The 19130-nt window shown below is 40.7% G+C and overlaps 1 protein-coding gene across 1 annotated transcript; it reads left to right on the forward strand.

Annotated features, from left to right (window-relative positions):
• The first annotated feature begins 692 nt into the window (after positions 1 to 692).
• Positions 693 to 17578, forward strand: LOC134003794 (zinc finger protein 385A-like). Its single transcript, XM_062443141.1, has 8 exons — positions 693 to 873; positions 1682 to 1854; positions 7729 to 7839; positions 15537 to 15711; positions 16207 to 16527; positions 16813 to 17000; positions 17091 to 17177; positions 17295 to 17578. The coding sequence occupies exons 1-8, from the start codon at positions 693 to 695 to the stop codon at positions 17520 to 17522; spliced, it is 1464 nt and encodes a 487-aa protein (XP_062299125.1). The 3' UTR covers positions 17523 to 17578.
• Positions 17579 to 19130: the final 1552 nt, after the last annotated feature.

Consider the following 19130-nt stretch of genomic DNA (forward strand, 5'->3'; position numbering starts at 1 on the left):
ATAATGACTGCCATGTGAGCTATGGGATTCTTGATATGACTGAAGGACATTGAAACCGTGACCTCCATTTCTGTATCTTATTACCCTCCTACCTTCTTCACTCCCTCCTTCTTGTTCAGCATATGCGAGAGCAGCCACACACAAATGACAATAGCTACAGCTGAGCTTCAGCTGCCAAAGCCTCCCAAGGACTCAAACGGTCTGAAGAGGAATGCCAGAAGGAAAGACTTTCCCCTCCATCTATTTCTGATCCTGACAGCACATTCTTTACGTCTCCCCCACCGTCAGTGAAAGGAGCCTCCTCTGCTGTTACCAAAATAGCTATTTTCTTCCCCTTGTTTTGACAAGTGACCAGTTTTTCTTTTCATATGTAACAAAATTGTTAAGAAGTCATCACAAAGCGGCGGCATTAAAGGATGACGGTTGCACATAATCTCAGGAGAAAAGATTATACAAATTCTATCTGCATAGCCAGATTGGGCCTAAAGGATCCTGCTGGTTTTACGCTAAAGAGAAGAAAAACTACCGGAAGCAGAAGTGGAATAAAGAGAAACAGAGAGAGAGGATGGGGATGAGGAGAAGGAGGAACAAAACAAGCAGAGGGACTGGTGCTGGAATGAGGAGAAGTACAGATGAGGAAAACACAGGCAGGCAGGCAGACAGAATAAGGGACCGTGAAATGGGGATAGAGAATGACGCTTGGTGAGAGAGAGACAGAGGGAGAAATTGAGAAAAAGGCGGATATCTGCAGCACCCCAGCTGCGAGGCTTAAGGAGCTTAGCCCTCCTGCCCCTCAAGTGCAGGCATCCACCGCTGCTGAGCTGCTAGTGAGAGAAAAAGTGAGCAAGAGGAGCAAAGAGGGTGGAGGTGTGGGTGGGTAGTGGGGCTCGACATGGGAACATGACGCAGAAGATCATGGTTTTGATTTAGAAGAAGGAGAAAATAACATTTATTTAAACAGTAAAGCAAAAAACACATTTTAAAATCTGTTTCTGTGCCTGTTCAGATGTGATGCTTTGATTTAAAGACAGTTCAGTGTATTGGGAAATTCGCCTTTTCTCTCTCTCGCCAATAGTTAAACGAAAAGATTAATATGCTAGTTAGCTTAACATAAAGACTGGACTGTACTGATGTGAGGTGGTATCAATCTTCATTTAACAAATATTTCATTAATTGTAGAAGGGTTTTTACTTCTTTTTTTCCATTTTATTGTATTTATAAGTTTATAAGTCATATCTTATAAAGACTAGCAGACAAACAAACAATAACCAACATACACATACAAAAAAACACACAAAGAGAACAAGTTGGGGGGCTTCAAGTCATAAAATTAAGTGTATGACTGTAGCCAGTTTTTTAAATGTGTATTAGTCTATCTACGTGTCTTCTTAAGAAAAGACACTTTAATGTACTTCACTGGTAACATTTTCTTCAGGACACCAAGCCTGACCGTGTTGAGTTGTTATTATCCAGAGCATCTATATTAGTGTAATGACTTTAGCTATTTTCAGTAATGACATGACTGTGGAAATGATTTGTATCTTGTCACTAACACACCCTGTGCAATGATTTCAGTTCGTGACTTTCGGTCTCAACATTTTCCTCTGAAAGAGCAAAAGTTGATCAGGTGTTTTATTTATGGGCTTTCATGCATTTTTTTCTCACAATTTTTAATCTCAAATTTCCCTGTTTGTATCTATCACAGGAAGTGTAAACCGACCGGGGCCGGTCCCTGCCTTCCTCAGGAGCCCGTCTGTCATCCCAGCACCCCCACTGGACATGAAGCACTTCCTCCAATTCCCCCTGGAGTCGCCTCACCCAGCTACCATCGGCCTCTTTCACAACTTCAATACGGTGAGTGCTCACAGGCAAACCTGCACACAGGCACGAGTGTGCACAAAAACAGTGTCTGGCATTTGTTATCTTCGTGTTTCGCTTAACAGAAGACAGAGTTGGTATTCAGTTGTGGTTTTGGTGTTTTACCTCCTGAGTGACGACAAATGATAAAGCAGTGAGGATTTATACATAATAATCCTAAATGATAAGGTGACAGCTGTTTACTTTTTATTCAGCAGAGTGAGTTTCAGCATAATTGAGAAAATGCCCAGGCGAGTGTTTTACTGCAATAAAATGAGTTACAGTTAATCAATTGTATGAGAGGCACAGGCTGTGTTCTCTACAGTCAGCATTTTCTGTGGCTCCTTCTCATTTCCAGATTGGGTTTCATGTGAAGGTCAGCATGGTGACAAACACAGATGCACGTGCAGCGCACGCACACACACACACACACACACACACACACACACACACACACACACACACACACACACACACATTATCATCCAGCTCATCTGCATGCACTCAGGCAAAATTATCCTTCTGCAAGTTCATGATTCATCCTACTTTACTGAGGACATTGAGTGTGGCTGCTAATGCCAGACCATGTCAATCCAAATCACTCTGTGTCTGTGCACAGTAAAATATAAGCAAGTCTACAACACTGCTGAAATCTGGAAGGCTGCAGCTCGCCGAGAGAAGCTGCACAAAGCCGGATGGACAAATTCAGCTTATCATCTTCAGAGGCAGCAACTGAGAGGACACAGAGAAGGGCAGACTGACAAAAACACTCGATCACTGTGATTCAATCACAGTTATGCTCCAGTTTAGGTAGAAATTTTTCAGGGGAATGTCCTCATATTACATCTGCCTCACCAGGTTAACAGGTAATTTCCACTTTATATTCTCAGGTGCATACTGTAGGTCTCACCTTCTTGCAATGAAACATAAGTTGTGCAGTGAGGCATTATGTGGGCAGAGCGAGAGACTTTGACTCTGTTTATTTCTAACACTCCAGAGGAAAATAATTTATTCTGTTAGGCTAAAGTTTAATGTCCATATCATTAACCTCTGCGTCAGGTTCTCAGTTCAGGAGAGAAAAAATTACTTTAAAGTTAGAATTAATTTTCATTACATTACATCACATTTTTGATACTATTTATAATATTGTTTCAGTCAGAGCCATTCAGTGTATATTTGTAATTCCATTTCTATAAAGTCATTTTCATTGTTACTGTCCACGCTTCACATGACTTAATACAAAGGATTCACAGGAAACAATGCTTGCACTGGACGTGATGTTGAAGACATTAGATCATCGTGTCGGACGACACTGTTGATTGTTGTTATCTGGCGTGATAACCAGATTGAATAACCGTGTTATCCAGTCTGACATCATGTTCATGTTTCTTTGCGGATGGGGCCGTCAAACCAATCAGTCAGCGAGTAACGAATCTCTCCGTCAAAATTATTTTCTGTCAACACAGATTGGTTAAAAGACAATTTTAGTTATTTAATTTAAGTTACTTTAAATAACTAACAACAATGTATTACTTTACTCTGGTCTCTATTACACAATTTTTGTCACCGTGACTCCATTCTTAATCTCTCCTACAAAGATCAGATGGGCATGGATGTTAAAACAGCCGTGAAAGACCAAAACACAGAATCTAAAGGTTTGGAAAAAGGCTGTCTGTCCAAGGCCCTGTTCACACCTGCCATTAACATGCATCTCCACGTGCCTCTTAAGTAATCACTTGTTTTCAGATCTCACTTCTCCATTCTAAATCTTCCATTCACAAAAGGCAATGTGTTGCTTTTAGGCTGAAATGCACTTCCTGTGCCTAATCTGCCGGAAATTAAAAGAAAAAGAAGTTTGCTAAGACATTGGCGTGCGGACAAAATCCAAACTCGGCAGCCCAAATGGAAATCAGACAGTGTGTTTCGTGTGTACTCCATCCATGACAATCCATTTTGCCCATTGTTGCCTGGTTTATTCTTGTTGTTTCGCACTTTCATATGACGCTGTTGGAGCAGGAATGAGTACGTACTTCTGCTTTTGCAGAATTTCAGAAATGTGAAATTAATGAAAAATGTGGGATAACCTAGATCCACAGAGGCTTTACACTGTGTCTACACTGAAAGTATTTCAGCTGCATTTTTCAGTGTTATTACAGCTGTCTACAGAGCCCACATGTTGGCTCGCATGTCATGCACGCATAACTTTAGTCAGTGTAGTAACGGTGTTACAGTGTATTAGAAACTGGATATGTAAGAATGGAGCAACAAATAAATATCCATAATTTATCTATGGTATACATTTCTGGTGAAAGAGAAACACAGCTGAGGCAGGAGAAAGTGAAAGATGAGACATAAAGTAGACTAATAGGTTAATGAGGTTATAACTGAAGGGACAGATGTACAGCAAGAGAGCCTGATGAGAACAGGTGGTCGAAGACGCAGAGAAAGACACATGATGTGAGACAGAAAGCCACACATAAAAGAAGGAGGGGTTCTTGTTTTTTAATTTACCTCGTTGACTAACGCACTCAGATTTATACACACATTCACAAGACACAAGCCGCCATGCCACACGCACTGAGGCAAACGTACAAATGTAAACAAAAACAAATGTGGAGGTGTTTCAGGTCTCCACGTGAAAAACACAAATAAGGAGAGAGGCAAAGTGGAGAGGCAAGAGACATGAGCTAAAAAAAAAGGAGAAAAAAAAAGAAAATCAGGCTGAAGCCTATAAATATTTCCAACAATGAATTCAAACAGGGTTGAAGTTTTCAGACCAATTATACCATTTCCCCTGGTGCTTGGAGCTTGAGAGTGTAAACAGTCTCTCATTTGGCAGTGTACGTTCACAGACAAGCAGGAGATGAGAGGCTGAGTAAAACCACAATGTACTTTTGGCGCCTTAATGAGGGCAACACCCAGCACTGCGGTTGTTGAACCCTGCCAATGGGTCAGAGAGCTCACACGAGTCCATTTGACTCGTCTAAAAATGAGGTAGTAAACATTTCATAAGAGAGGTGACGTGGCATATGTCTGAGATTGATCTGAGAATCACAAACTTGGTTAAGAAAAAATATAGTCTTTCATCCCGTTGCTTTTTTTTTAAGAGTATGTCTAAATGTATTATTTACTAAACAGTTAATTACTCTTTTCTTATTTACTTTTTCTATCTAATTTATATTAATTAGTCGTTTTAATTCACCTAATAGAATCAATTTCAATAATGGCTAAGGACAGTAATTATGCTACTGTTATGACAAAATTATATCTCTAATCATGAAAAATGACTAGGGCTAAAGCTAGCATTACATTAGCTTATTTTTAATTATTGATTAATCTGCTGATTAATTGTTTTCTTGATTAGATGATGGTCTATAAAATGTCATGTTTTGTCCCAACCAGCAGTCCACAACCAAAAATATTTAGTTTATTATCATCAAGGACTAAAACAAACTCCAGAAAATATTCAAATTTAAAAGCTCAGGCTAGACTTTTTTGACTCTGATTCTTATATCAGTCTGGTAAAAAAAAACAAAAAAAAAGTATGCAAGTATTATAGCATTATATGAATATAACCATAATATGCAATAGTGGTGTCATACAGACATTCAATAAAAGCCTTGTACACCCTGTAATGAAGAGAAGGATACCTGTTAGAAGCGTGTTAACAAAATATAAGCAGTATTGTCAATCAAAGTTAATAAAGGCCTTACAGTAGTCTTTATTTTTAAATCTAGCTCAGGAACCCGAAATATTGGTAAATTAAAGCAACCAGTTATTGAAGCTTAGTCAATACAGTGTAATGGTAATTTGAGAAAGGTTTGGATATAATGGAGTCTAAATCTCAGGAGTCCCATGGAAAGTACCAAAACTCATGGACAAAGTCATGTCATGACTGTGTAAAATCCCCAAACATGTGAAAGAAAAGGAGGGACGAGGGAAACTGGTTTATAAAGCGAAGGATGCATTTGGCAGAATTAGTGTCTGTTCGATGGACAGCCATGGTTTGCTTGTATCACACTTTAAATAATGCATTAAATCTATTATCACTTCGAACTCTGCCTGCCTCAGTGTCTTTTTGACTCCTGAAGTTCATTTGTTTTTACTTGAAAATACATTTTGGGAAGAACTCTACATTTCAATTGGCCAAACAAGGTTTTTTCTGCAACACTGGCCATATAGGAAAAAATGCTTTAAATAGCCATGATAGCAGTGTTTCCCCTATAATCATCCTGTAGCAGCACACCACAGCTGCAAAATGATGAGTGCTGTTGCTAAAATTTAACATTATCATTAATATCAATGGACTTTTGATGATTTTTGCTTGCACACTGTGAAAGTACGATAACACCCTACGTTACCATGGAAGGGTTTTGAATCTTCCTCCTTGTCCTGCATCCACCTGAGGGCTACTGTTATAAGAGTAGCATAGCTCCATTAAGGAATAGGGCATAATGTGTAAGTGTTGAGTAGAGGAAAAGGTTAGTAGCAAGTTATCAGTCTGGCAGTAAATGTACAGTGTGTCAGTTATAAACGCTGCAGCTTCTCATGACCAAGAAAAGACTGGTCTACTGAAGGGGGTCAGCCCCGGAGTTACCGACACTGCGTTAGCCTAATCTGACCAGGCTCCACCACTGTCTCCACCTGCAGTGGTCTCTCTGAGCCCACCTGTCACCAGAGCCGGGGAAAACGAAACCTCCTACTGATCAATTACACGTCAACTGTGGAGCTCCAGGCTGATCCGTATGTTTCACTGTGACAGTGTTAGACGTAACGTTACATGAAAGAAATTACTTTTTGGAGTCATGCTACTGTCGAGTGCGCTGGCTTTTGAATCTCATGCCATGCTTAGTCACATTTGACCAAACACTCCAAATCCTCAAATGTCTTAACAGTGAAGGCAAAACAAGCTTTTGCACCATATAAGTGTTGTCTTAGCAACACACTATAGGTCACACAATATTAGGCTATTTAATATGCTATTAATACATTTATTTATTTGGCATACTTCCCACTGGGCAATTTGCCTGTAAATTTGAGCATTTGTTCCTAAAAAAAGACTCAAAACAATAAATCAATAATCAAAATAGTGTTTTATATGTATTCATATATATGTAAATCCATCAATTCCATGCGCTTTCCCATTATTCCTAAACGTATATACCTAATCTTAATTTTACATACTGCATCTAATCAAAATTATATACAGTAAATGTATATATATACCCCAGGCTGTCTATATTCATTTTGGCTAGTTGTTTTAAAATTTTATATATATTTTTTTAGTTAGTCAGTTAAATGTGAAATTGAATTTTCCCTGCCACTGAATTCAGTTGTTTTTCCTGCTGAAATAACCAGTCAGTGATGTTGCATCTTTTAAAAAATAAATTTCATCTTTAAAGGTATTACACAGAAAATCTATTGTCTCACGTAACACTGTTGTATTCATACCTTGTTTCAAAATGTAGTTTTGTAACACACAAAGTACACATTTTAGGAGATAGGGAGTCTGTAATTAGGCCCTTCTAATGCCAGCATGAATTAAAGCGTTTGAACGGCACCCAAGAACTGAGGCACAGACAGCAGCACCAGCTGCTACTGAGAAAACACACACCCTCCTGTCCACATCAATCACTACTCTCACTTCAATTCACTCTTCCCCACTCTTTTTTATCTCCCAGCTTTCTCCCCCTTCAGCAACTCCCCCTGTCATTCACCTGCACTTTTTCTTTAACACGTTTCTCTCTTCTCTCTCATCCACATTCACTTGGTGAAACCTTTCGATGGACTGCGGTTAAGATAAAAAATGCCCTCTGAGTTCCTCCTGTGTTGTTGAATCTTTGATGTGACCTTTGGGCCCTCTCTCTTCAGATGGACCCGGTCCAGAAGGCTGTGATGACACACACCTTTGGGCCCCCCATGGTGAAGACAAAAAGACCGATCATCTCCTGCAACGTCTGTCAAATACGCTTCAACTCAGAGGTATGAAAGCTCGAATTGTTCAAATGCATCATTCGCTTTTATAGATGATGGCTGGGTCTGAGATCACTCTGTTTTTACTATATAATGCGCTATAGACATTCCTATTATAGACACTTCTTGTGAATCTTTCTGAAGATTGTCGTTGTGTTGCTATTGTGTAAGTATATTTAGAGCCACTAAACCAGAGTCACATTCCTTATATGCATAAAGTAAACATACTTGGCCAATACGGATAATGATTATAGAGATAAAAATGAGAATGATAAAGATGATATTTACTATTTAGTGTCCAAATTCAAGGGAGTTATTTCAGACACAGCCAATACCCTACTAATTGACTGCTTGCTAAACTCCTCACCGAATCACCAATTGTCCAATCATAGCTCTGTCACAGCAGGCCTGTCAAGCTTTGGGTATTTCCACGTGCCCAAGTGATGTACATGGGGCAGTTGTAAGAATGATTCGGGCAGATAAAGAGTGCATGAAGGGTGCATTTAGTGTATTTTTTTTATAGCCTTTCCAAAAACCAAGAACAGACTAAACTGTGTATTTATCTGCTCAAACTTGATCTGCAAATGTTAGCATGTCTGACTAACTAACTTGCTACTGCATAGTAGTAACTGAGCATTTCATTAAACTAGTTCTAAGTTTGTGGGGTTAAATGTTACATTAAAAGAACCTTGTTCGTGACAAGCACACACTGTACTATTTCCCTGCTATGAGTTCATTCCTGGATGCTATATCAGAGTTTAGGCTAATGTTAGTTGCTCTGTCCTGCACTTGATTTTATTTGGGGAAGTTAAGCTCCAATAACCCCCCACCAAACTCGTTGGTTACCCCAGACAGCATTACATTAGCCAAACTCATCAGGTAGTCCTCCGTGTTTCCCCATTAATTACCTCGACTGTGGCAGCCCTCCACGGTCTAATTTGTCCTGCCACAGTGCCATAATAAACCAAAAATATTTGTACACTTCTCATATGCTCATCCTGAAAGCCTTTTTTCTTGTAATGCTAAATATTAGAGGAAACAACTTAAAAACAAGTTGCTAAGCAACCAAACAGGGTTATGTTAGCATGAAATGACAGTTTGTAGACATTTTTCCTTAAAAAGCTAATAAAACAAGGACAAATCAACTTTACACATCTTTATTCTAGGGACTGTCAAGGCTATCCAAACATTTGTTTTTTATTAGAAAAATAAACTTCTCATGATAGAAATACAGATTTTATTGTCCCCCGTCTTGGCTCCCAAATATCAAACTTGCAGCCAGTAGCTTGGGTGTAATGTTAATAGTGATCTTATATTTGAAAAACAAGTCACAAGACTCACCGAATTATGAGGAGGAGCATCTCAAAAATCAGGTGTTTCCTCTCTTGTGCTGATCTTTAGAAGGTCATGCATGATTTTATATCGTCACATCTCAGAGTTCAGAGTTTATACACCAAAAAACAATCTCATTCCTTCTGTTAAGATAAAACACAGCTGCTCAGCTTTTAACAAGATCACCGCTGCTCTGGCCTCTCATCACTGGTTCCGAGACAGTTTTAGAGTTGATTTTAGGATTTTACTGATTACATGTGAAGCACTGCATTGGCTGGTTCCTACTGTAGTTACATAACTGAATTGCTGCAAAGCCATGAACCAAAGTGCAGCCTCAGAAGTTCAGGCAAGACTCCTCTGGCTTTTCCTAAGTCCTGGCTCAAGACTAAATGTAACTGGGCTTGATTTAAGGCCTGTTGGCTCTGTAACTCTGTCTGAAGATCTGAGGCCTGCAGGATCTGTAACATCTTTTAAATCACTTTTTAAAGCTCACGTCCTTAAAATAAAGTAGTTATAAGTAAAGTCCATATAAGTAAAGTTATGGTTATTATTAATATTAATATAATTTATATTATTATTATATCTGTCAACAGTTGCCTAGTTTTATCTGCCTCTGCATTAAATCAAGGGCCCACTATTTCAAAAAATTACTAATAATTTGAGTAATAAATCTGCAACTGTTATCATTGTAAACTGTGTTGTATGCCCAGTGAGAGCTGAAATCTTGAAAGCCACACCAACAGTAACACCGGTGGGGGGAGGGGGGCTGGTGGGCCGGGCTTGGCTGGGCTGGGCTTTGCAAAAGGTCAACTGGTTTAAGAGGGCATGTTTACAAATTCCTGTACCTTTAGATGATATTTCCTGGAGGCCGAGAACCCTGCATCTGCTCTCTAAACACATTAATTCATGACCTGGAAAGTTAGATGGCTGGACTCAAAGTTAGTTGATGATTGTCTGTACAGCTGGAGCAGGTGAGAACTTGGTTCACAGTTTCTCAGCTCCAATTTTAGCCACTCCAGAGAGGAGAGTGGGGGGAGGAAGATTGAGAAAACCCTGCTTGCTTAATATACACTGACAGTCCAATTTTTGATGTCCTTCTGCACTGTTGTATCCAAGTCTGAAAGAATGCTGCGTTAAAAAAGCTGAACAAACAGTAAAGAAAGACAGCTGGCAAATTTCAGAGTATTTGCAGGAAGCTTCCTTTTTAGTTTGTCCAGACCAGACACAGGTATGTGTACAGACATGTCATCAGGTTGAACTGTGTGACTAGATAACATATTTCAGTTTCTGGTTGCAAACCTCTGTCAACAACAAGAAAGATCTTTTAGTTCACTATGAGGTTTTAATGGAGACACGGCGGACATGAACTTTTCCTCAAAGCTATATTAACGCTTATCAAGCACATTTTCTGGATTTCAGTTTTGACAGACAGCACTGTGCCAATATGACGCAGAGGGGCTCAAATTAGAGACGCCAGAAGTGATGAAACTTTAGAGGAATGATTTGAGTGTCCTCATTAAAGAGGCATAACTGTAAACTGAAGTTGAAAAACAAATAGCTCATAATCTGGACATCCTAAACCCGGCTACCGGATGACATGATTGATGTGTTATGAGTCCAGCACTGGGCCTGTGTGTGTGTGTGGGTGTACGTATGACTTAAGTCAATTTCAGGGACACAAACCAGACTTAAAACCAGTTGATTGGGGACTACTTGTGCAACTGGGGACAAGGCAAGTTTTAGTTTTAGGCAAGTAGTGGTTATGGTTACAGTAAGTAATTAATCCAAGTCTATGTAAATACACCAAAAGTGACTTAGGCAAACGTGTGTGTGTACCAGGTATTATTCATGGTGTGAACATAAATCAATTTGCTGTCATATGTGGGGACTCGCTTCTCTTTAAGGGACAAAATTCAAGTCCCCCTTATCGTAAATCATTAAATTATAGGGTGAGGACTTGATTTAAGGTTAAGTTAGGGTTAGGGTTACAGTAAGTGTCCTGGAAATGAGTGTAATGTGTATGTGTGTGTATGTGTGTGTATGTGTGTGTGTGTGTGTGTGTGTGTGTGTGTGTGTGTTTTTGTGAGTGTGTTTTTGTGAGTGTGTGTGTGTGTGTGTGTGTGTGTGTGTGTGTGTGTGTGTGTGTGTGTGTGTCTGTGTGTGTGTGTGTGTCTGTGTAATTGTGTATGTGTATGACCACATGCATGGAGCAGAAATATTTCCCCAGTCTGAGAATTGGTTTCTTTGCAAAAAGAAACATTTCAGATTTAGATAGCCCATTTCCACATGTTGGTGGTCCAAAGAAAACAAGCATCTTATGATCCACAGTTCACAATAACTTCTACAGTTGACTCGAGTACAAGTGTAACTAAACATTTTGATTTAACATTTCAGCAGTGCCACATGTGTATCATCATCAACTGAACCGACATAATGACTTTTACGGATGGAAAAGGCCCAGTGTCGTAACCTCTAATTTAAACATGAGTAGAAATCAAACAAAAGCCTGAAATACAAGCCTGGCTTTTAATATAAATCCATTCCTTTGATAAAGTGCTAAACATTTGTACTCTAAATGCAGTGATGTGTAAAGGACATAGGCAAGGAGTCATCTGAAACTTGTGTAACACTGCCCTGTTCTCTCTGTGAGGGGCTGCTTAATTCCCCCTACATGTTCTCAGTCTACATGAGAATCATGTACAAGACTGGCGGAGGCGCTTTTATTTACAACAGTATGTTCATATTTACACATATGCATACATGAGAATATGTCTATGTGTGTGCACAAATTTGTGGACGGCTTGTGTCAAGCCCACATTATGCTGAGATGTCTAATACTGAGCCACCTGTTTTGTCCTGCCTGCTGTTTTCCTTTTGAGCCACGGTGTGCATCTGCTCTGCTGCAGCTCTACGGCACTTTCCACAGTAACCTGAGAGAGTGGGAGCTTAAAGCACGGTGGACATACTTAAATAATGAAGGAATACTCTGCTTACAGTACAGTATTTGGCTTACTCAAGCTGTCTGGGCTGAGCTGCAGTTCAAAGGCAGACAAACACTCATTATTTTTCATCAAGTCCTCCTTAGGTCATGAGCTACTCAAGTATTTTAATAATACCAACATTTTCTTTCTTGTTAATGTCAGAGGGAGGCCGAGGTTAAATAGAAATTCTCCGGCTTAAGTGTACACAAAGTGAAAGAGACAGATTTATTGATAGTGGCCATTCAGAAGCAGGTGCTTCTCACTGCTACTGCACCGTAGCCCCACATAATTGTTGTAATTATAACGTTGCAATTCATTTGAGGCCACAGAGGACATATTAGCCTGCCAGTGTTCAGCTCAGCTCTGCTGCAAGGCTGACGTCACACCCTGCTGCATTAGCCATCGTCACCACTGCAGTACCACACTGGACACCTCTCTCTCTTTTTCTCTGTTCAATACCCCTCTTCTTGTCCTTTTCGAGGCTCACCCCAAACCGTTTCATTCATTACTCTTATCTGCTTGGTGAGGTTATTTTTCTTGCCGTTTGCCTCTACAGTTTTCATGTCTGTGCTTCCCCCTCTGTGGGGTATGCTGTATCATCTGTCCCTTCTCCTTCTCTCCACCTCACCAGCTTCTTCCTACCCCCTCTTCCTGTCGCTGCTGCCTGCACCCCGTACAGTAGATTTGGCTGCTAGACCAGCTCTCTCCGCTTTCTGTGCCTTTGTCGCTTTATAGATAAAACATCAAAGTACATCCTGCTTAGAGAGAAAAGGATTTCAGGGACATTCACTTGCTCTCATTTTCTCCCTCTTAAGTCCCATCTATGCTTCCTCAGTCATCTTAATCCTTCTTTCCATAGGCTCTTTCATTGCTTCTCCAGTCCTTTCCACCTCCTATTCCGAACATCATTTATATTTCATCATTATTCACTTTTCACCTCTTAACTCCAATGATCTGATCTGATGTCTTAATCTGTTTTACATCCTATTGTCTTTGCTGCATCCTACCCCCAACCTCCAAGGCTGTCAAGCTTTCTATGTCTGTATTGATGGCAGGCCTTCATCGATTTCCTAAGACCTGACATTGAAGGTCACAAGGAGAGTGAAAGTATCAAAGCTCAAGCAGAAAGAGAAGAAACCAGGTCGCAGAAAGGGAGAGGAAAATAAGTGGACAACACAAAGTGTGGACTGCAGTGAGAAGAAGGAGCATTGAGTATTTGTCCCTCTCAAGCTTGCTGCTGTCATGTCTTTGAGGACTTGTAGGGCTTTGGGGAGCACTAGCCAGAGGTGTTGGGTTACAGAGGCAGAGCTATATATGACTTTCTGTCATCACCAATCAGGAGGAGGGTTATATGGGTAACTATCATTGGCAGTTAATTCTTGAGGCTTACAAAGGCATCCCGGACATGTCCCAGTGGTCCCCTTGCCTCATTGAAGTATCCCACCCCGCTGAGCCCCCACCATGTACCTGTCACGCGCTCCTTCAGCCTTGTTATTGACATAATGAAACCCACCTAATCCCAGCAGGTCTATGCCTGTACGTACACATGCACATACAGTCACAAACACAGTCTTGCATTACTGTCAGCGAGGAGCTTACAGGGACTATATTTGTGCCGTAACACCTCATACTTTTCTTTGATTTCATTTGATACTGACAAGCATATCTGGACTAACAGGATAACAATGATTTCCAAGCTCAGTATCTGTAGAAATTGTTTCCATATTTGATGATTCTGCACCTCCTGATCTCAATCCTCAACTTTACATGCCGGTGCAGGGGGTCATGTACCCTTTGTGTAGCGAGGTGGAAGCAAGCACGTGGAGGTCAGGGTGGTGGATAGCATGTGGAGCGACAAACTTTCATGCAAGAGACCAGTTTGTGTCCGGTCACAGACGTTTTTATTAACCATAACCACTATCTTTCCCTAGTTTTTAATTAAGTGTTTTAATTGCCTAATCCTAACTATATCGTTTATAGTTTATTTGCTCAAACTAACTCCTAATCTTAAAGGTGCCCTGTGAAGTTTCTTTTAAAGCCAAACAAAGTTCTGGGTAGATTCAGTGTTACTCACCAAACATATTGTGGATATCTTTGAGATCTAACACATGAACACATTTCAAATAAAAGCCAATTAATAAAAATGTTGTAAATCATACATTGTTTGCATCCATGATTGATAGCTTGCAGTCCTCTTTTTCTTTGCCTTCATTGGCAAATTGCTACACTTCTTTCTGTGCTGCCATGTTACTGTTGGTTTGCAGAATGTATGAAACTAGAAGCAGAAATATGTATCACGATACAAACAAAATGTGGACCCATTCCTAAAATCATTGCTCCATAGCGCTACAAGTGGTCAAATTGTGCCATAACACATCATACTATAGAAATAAAAATCAGCATGAAAACAGAATTTGTTTTTTTTTTCCAGCATTGTTAATAATAATAACAAAGTTCTTCAATAAGGTTGCATATTGAGTGCAGAAGTCAAAAAGTAAAAGTTCTCATAAATGCTTACTTAATCATAAAATGTAACTTTTATCCCATTACCTTAACCTTAATTCTGATAAACTGCAACCCAAACTCTACACCCACTCCAAGGACTCTTAAATACGATTATACAAGGACAAGCGGCCAGACACACCCTCAGCAGCTGACTGTCAACTGTCAGTGGTCTCCCACAGCCCTCCAGCCCATTTCAGATAATCCCACCACTCAATAATCATCATCAGCTCACCAGGCCAGTACGGTGATTACACGGGTAGTGAAGGAAGACGAGAATATTCTGGAGGCTAATCTTCTCTGACAGCCTCATCAGCACATCAGACCCACAAACCATCAGCTGAGCAGCCATTTGCTGTAATGCACCAAAAACACAGGGTGCCAGGATATATTTCAGAATTTGGGTAATTATTGGATTATCTTGGGGGATAAAAATCTAAACGATTGTTTAGTTTAACATGTATTAACAAGACAAATCTGAAACAATGCAAAGTCATTTAGTCAGTTATTTATGTCCTGTGACAGTATGAGTCATTGTCACCTGGGGTTAGCGTCATTGTTCAAATATATCTAATCAGTGAGAATGAGGAGCATACTTTCTCAATTTCCAAGCCCCCATTTTCACTGACAGTTGCCAAGGAATTTGAGAGGATTTAAGACAGCACCTTTCTGGTCACAAGGACGGGTTTAAAATCTTTTCACTTCTCTTGTCAGTGACAGCAAAGCAGAGTGAATATTATGCTTACTGTGTGATTGCATAAACAAGTAAATATGACACTAACTGGCTGGGAAAAAAGGCACATGGACACATTAAATGTTCTGTTGAAAAATGGAAATTGCATCAAATCCATGATTTCTTGTAAACTCTGAAATGCCTTGCTCTTCTTCCAGAGTCAGGCAGAGGCCCACTATAAGGGGAACCGCCACGCTCGGAGGGTAAAGGGGATCGAGACATCCAAGACAGCTCGTCTCCAAGATGGCGACAAGCAGCACCCTCCCCTTACTGCCTCACCCTCCCCACCAGGCCCCTCACCATCCAGCCCGGAGCCTGATCCTAATAAGCAGGGTGAGCATCACCTGTGACATATGATGTTACATACCCACTCCCAGGAATCTGTCGCAAAAATGGCACAGATGCTCAACACAGCTGCTGTGTGAAGTCACAGGACAGAACCTAACCAGTGAGGCATGTTGGTAGCCTGGCGTATAAAAGGAAGAAAGTTCAAATATGATTTTATCAACCTGCAAATCTGATCATTCATTCTCTGCATAAATTGCCCTCATGCTCCAAAGGTGATCAATGGCAATAGAAAAAAAAACTGTATGAAAAGTAATAAATTAAAAGTTCATTAGTCACTAAGCCTCATCTGGCTAACATGTCACCAGGGTGACCAGACCTGCTGTTGGGTCCAGATGGACCCAGCACACTTGTGTTCTCTATTACTGGAAAATCAGCCTCATTGGTTTCACGCTCTTATATAGTGATCCAGGTTGAAGGAGGTTTTGTATGTTTCACTTTCACAAATTATTTACTAACCTGAAAACCTTGTGCTGTTTACAGATGACACCCAATCATGTCCCAACTCTAATGAGTCACCTTTGACCCCTAGCCGCCTCCCAACACCCACATTTAGCTCAGCAGACGCAGAGTGTTCACTCTTGCCCTCTGTCAGCACACCTTTACCATCTTCTCCCGTCCCCTCCGCGACCCTCAGCACCCCCTCTGCCGACCCAGCAGTGGCTGGTCTTCCTGACACCCCGTCCCCAGCACCCAGCCCCTCTTCTGGAGAGTCAGAGGAAGAGAAAGCAAAGAAGCTTCTCTACTGCTCCCTGTGCAAAGTAGCTGTTAATTCCCTCTCACAGCTGGAGGCACATAACAAAGGTAAGTCCAACACAGCTTGTACTTGTGATACAAACAACACCATTATGCACTATTAGAGGCAATGTCAGAAAGCATGAGGCATGGCTGCTCAGAGGGAAAAGGAAAGATGCTTTACTGCCACTTAGTGGTGAAAATGGCAAGTTAAAAATGCAATCATGCAATTACCCTCCAATCTTAACTTGATGTGTCAAATTATTTTGTTCTCTGCATTTTAAGCAAAACTTTAACATTGCCTTGATTACAAACATACACTATACTTATCTTTTTTTTTTTTATTGTTCCCAGGTACCAAACACAAAACAATTCTGGAGGCTCGAAGTGGACTAGGCCCCATTAAAGCATACCCACGTTTGGGTCCTAAACCCAGCCCTGAGCAGGGAGGGGAGCTGTCCACTGACCCCAACACTCAGGAACGCACCTTCCACTGTGAGATCTGTAACGTCAGAGTCAACTCAGAGCTGCAGCTTAAACAGGTAAGAAAACGGCCAAGAAGGACGTTGAGTGAATTCATTTCCAAGTAATCTCAATATTTAACATGTGTCCTGTCTCATTTTGTGTTGCAGCATATATCAAGCCGGAGGCATCGGGATGGAGTTGCAGGGAAACCCAATCCTCTTCTCAGTCGACACAAGAAGCGCACAGACTTTATGGTAAAGACTCTTTGTCTTTGTCTCAAAATATTCTCTTTACTATCTCATTACGTTGTGCAACAGTTTAAGTTTGCAGCTGTTTCTTATTACTTATAATTTTTCTTGACTTTCTCAAAGGAACTTCCAAAAACTCTGGGGGCTGGACTTTTACCAAATCCTCTGGCTGTTGCTGCAGCCATGGCAGCTGCAGCGTCCTCGAATCAGCTGGCAATGCGTCCTCCCTGCCCGACCTCCCACCATCACCCCAGTCACCACTTCCTTCAAGGAACACCCCTCAGTCTCCTGAGGCCCGCCCCGGGTCCCATTCGCACCACCCATGGGCCAATCCTCTTCACTCCTTACTGATGGTGAGAGAACGAGGAAGAATCAGGAAGAAGCACACTGTGAAGTAGAGGCCTGCAACTGTGTGCCATCAAGAGCCAAATCGGCTAGTGTGGCTTCAGCTGGTGTTTCATGTTAATGAAAACAGTACCCGTAAATACGACTCTTTATGGTGCATACTGTAGTTGCAGACCACTGCTGTTATGTTAACAGGGAGAACCAGAATTAACAAACAATTATAAAACATTTTAAAGAGACTGTATATGTTTCCATCCGTCCCAGTTTTCCCTGCATCACTTAACTATCTGCAAATCACTGGACTGACTCTGCAGATAGTTTGAAGAGGAATAATAAAAAAGCATTTCTATCAAGCATGGACTTCTTTGAGCATCCTCCAATCTGCAACTGACTAAATATCGTCATCTAACATATGATCCACTGTATCTGACTCAAAACCCTACCTCTCTTATGTTCTTAATGTTCATCTCTGCATCCAAAGCGTCAATGTTATCAAAAAATAAATAAATAAAATGCCCGCTGGGTTAGATATAGTAGTTGCCTCTGATGTTAGCTGGTATCATACTGTAGCTGTCACAGTGTGTAGTGGATCGCTCCACTGTTCTGTTTTTGTGGCCTATAAAGAGAATAAGGTACCAACAGTTTATTTTTCGTTGCTGCAGTTGCTGGCAAACATTTCTCTGTACTGTATGTCTAGACTTTCACAGCTGGCCTATATGGTCTATATTTACCTCTGTGGGACAGAAACAGGAAGTCAAAAAGGAAGCTTAAAGCAAAGATTTACTGATGATGCACGTCAACCCCATTTACGGTTTGACAAAGGTGGATTTGTGGTGAAGGGGTAATTGCTAGCGGAGAACTATGCAGCTGTTAGTGTTTGTCTTTGAGGTCTGTTTTAGAAAGCAGTAAAGTTGGAGATAGTGAAGTTAGTTTCTTTAGTGAGGGTCAAGATATAATTATCACGTTTCCATAAAACATTATCATAAAACGTTTCCCGTAATGATTCCCCAGATTCTCCCAAAATGGTCACCGACAACAAACATGTGCATAACGTCTTACTTAGCACATACAGTAACCAAAAGTCTGTGGCGTAGATGATTTAAATACACACTTAAAATGAGGATTTATCGTTTTTTCCATTTGCACCTCACTGCACAAAACAGCACGGTTTCAGTGTCTTAAAGGAATAGTTTCAACACTGTGAGCACAGCAGGACAATGGTTGATTTATATAGTAGCAGGTATTTGCAATATGTGCACATCTAATTACACAGACCACATTTTCACCACAATCCCGCGCAAGGAGTGTGAAACAGTGGGATGAAAAGACACCAGCATTATGTTACAGACGGAGGAGAAAAGGACCACATACATGGATGAGTAGTTGTATGCAAAAACAACACGTGATTTTTGATAGCATTGTAGGCCTGTAGTGGGATAAAAGCGTTGTTTGTCTGCTCCGCCTTGTGTAATCCAACCCGACATGACCCTGAACGATCCCAGTGAAAACTGTCATGATGGCTCGTGAAACATTAGCGGGAAGCTTTAGGAAACAGAAACTGTAGCAATACTTTCAGCACTCCTGCTAACTTTTCTTGTTAACTGCAATAAAAAG

Source organism: Scomber scombrus, chromosome 3 (assembly GCF_963691925.1).
Source record: "Scomber scombrus chromosome 3, fScoSco1.1, whole genome shotgun sequence".
Classification (NCBI taxonomy): Eukaryota; Metazoa; Chordata; class Actinopteri; order Scombriformes; family Scombridae; genus Scomber; species Scomber scombrus.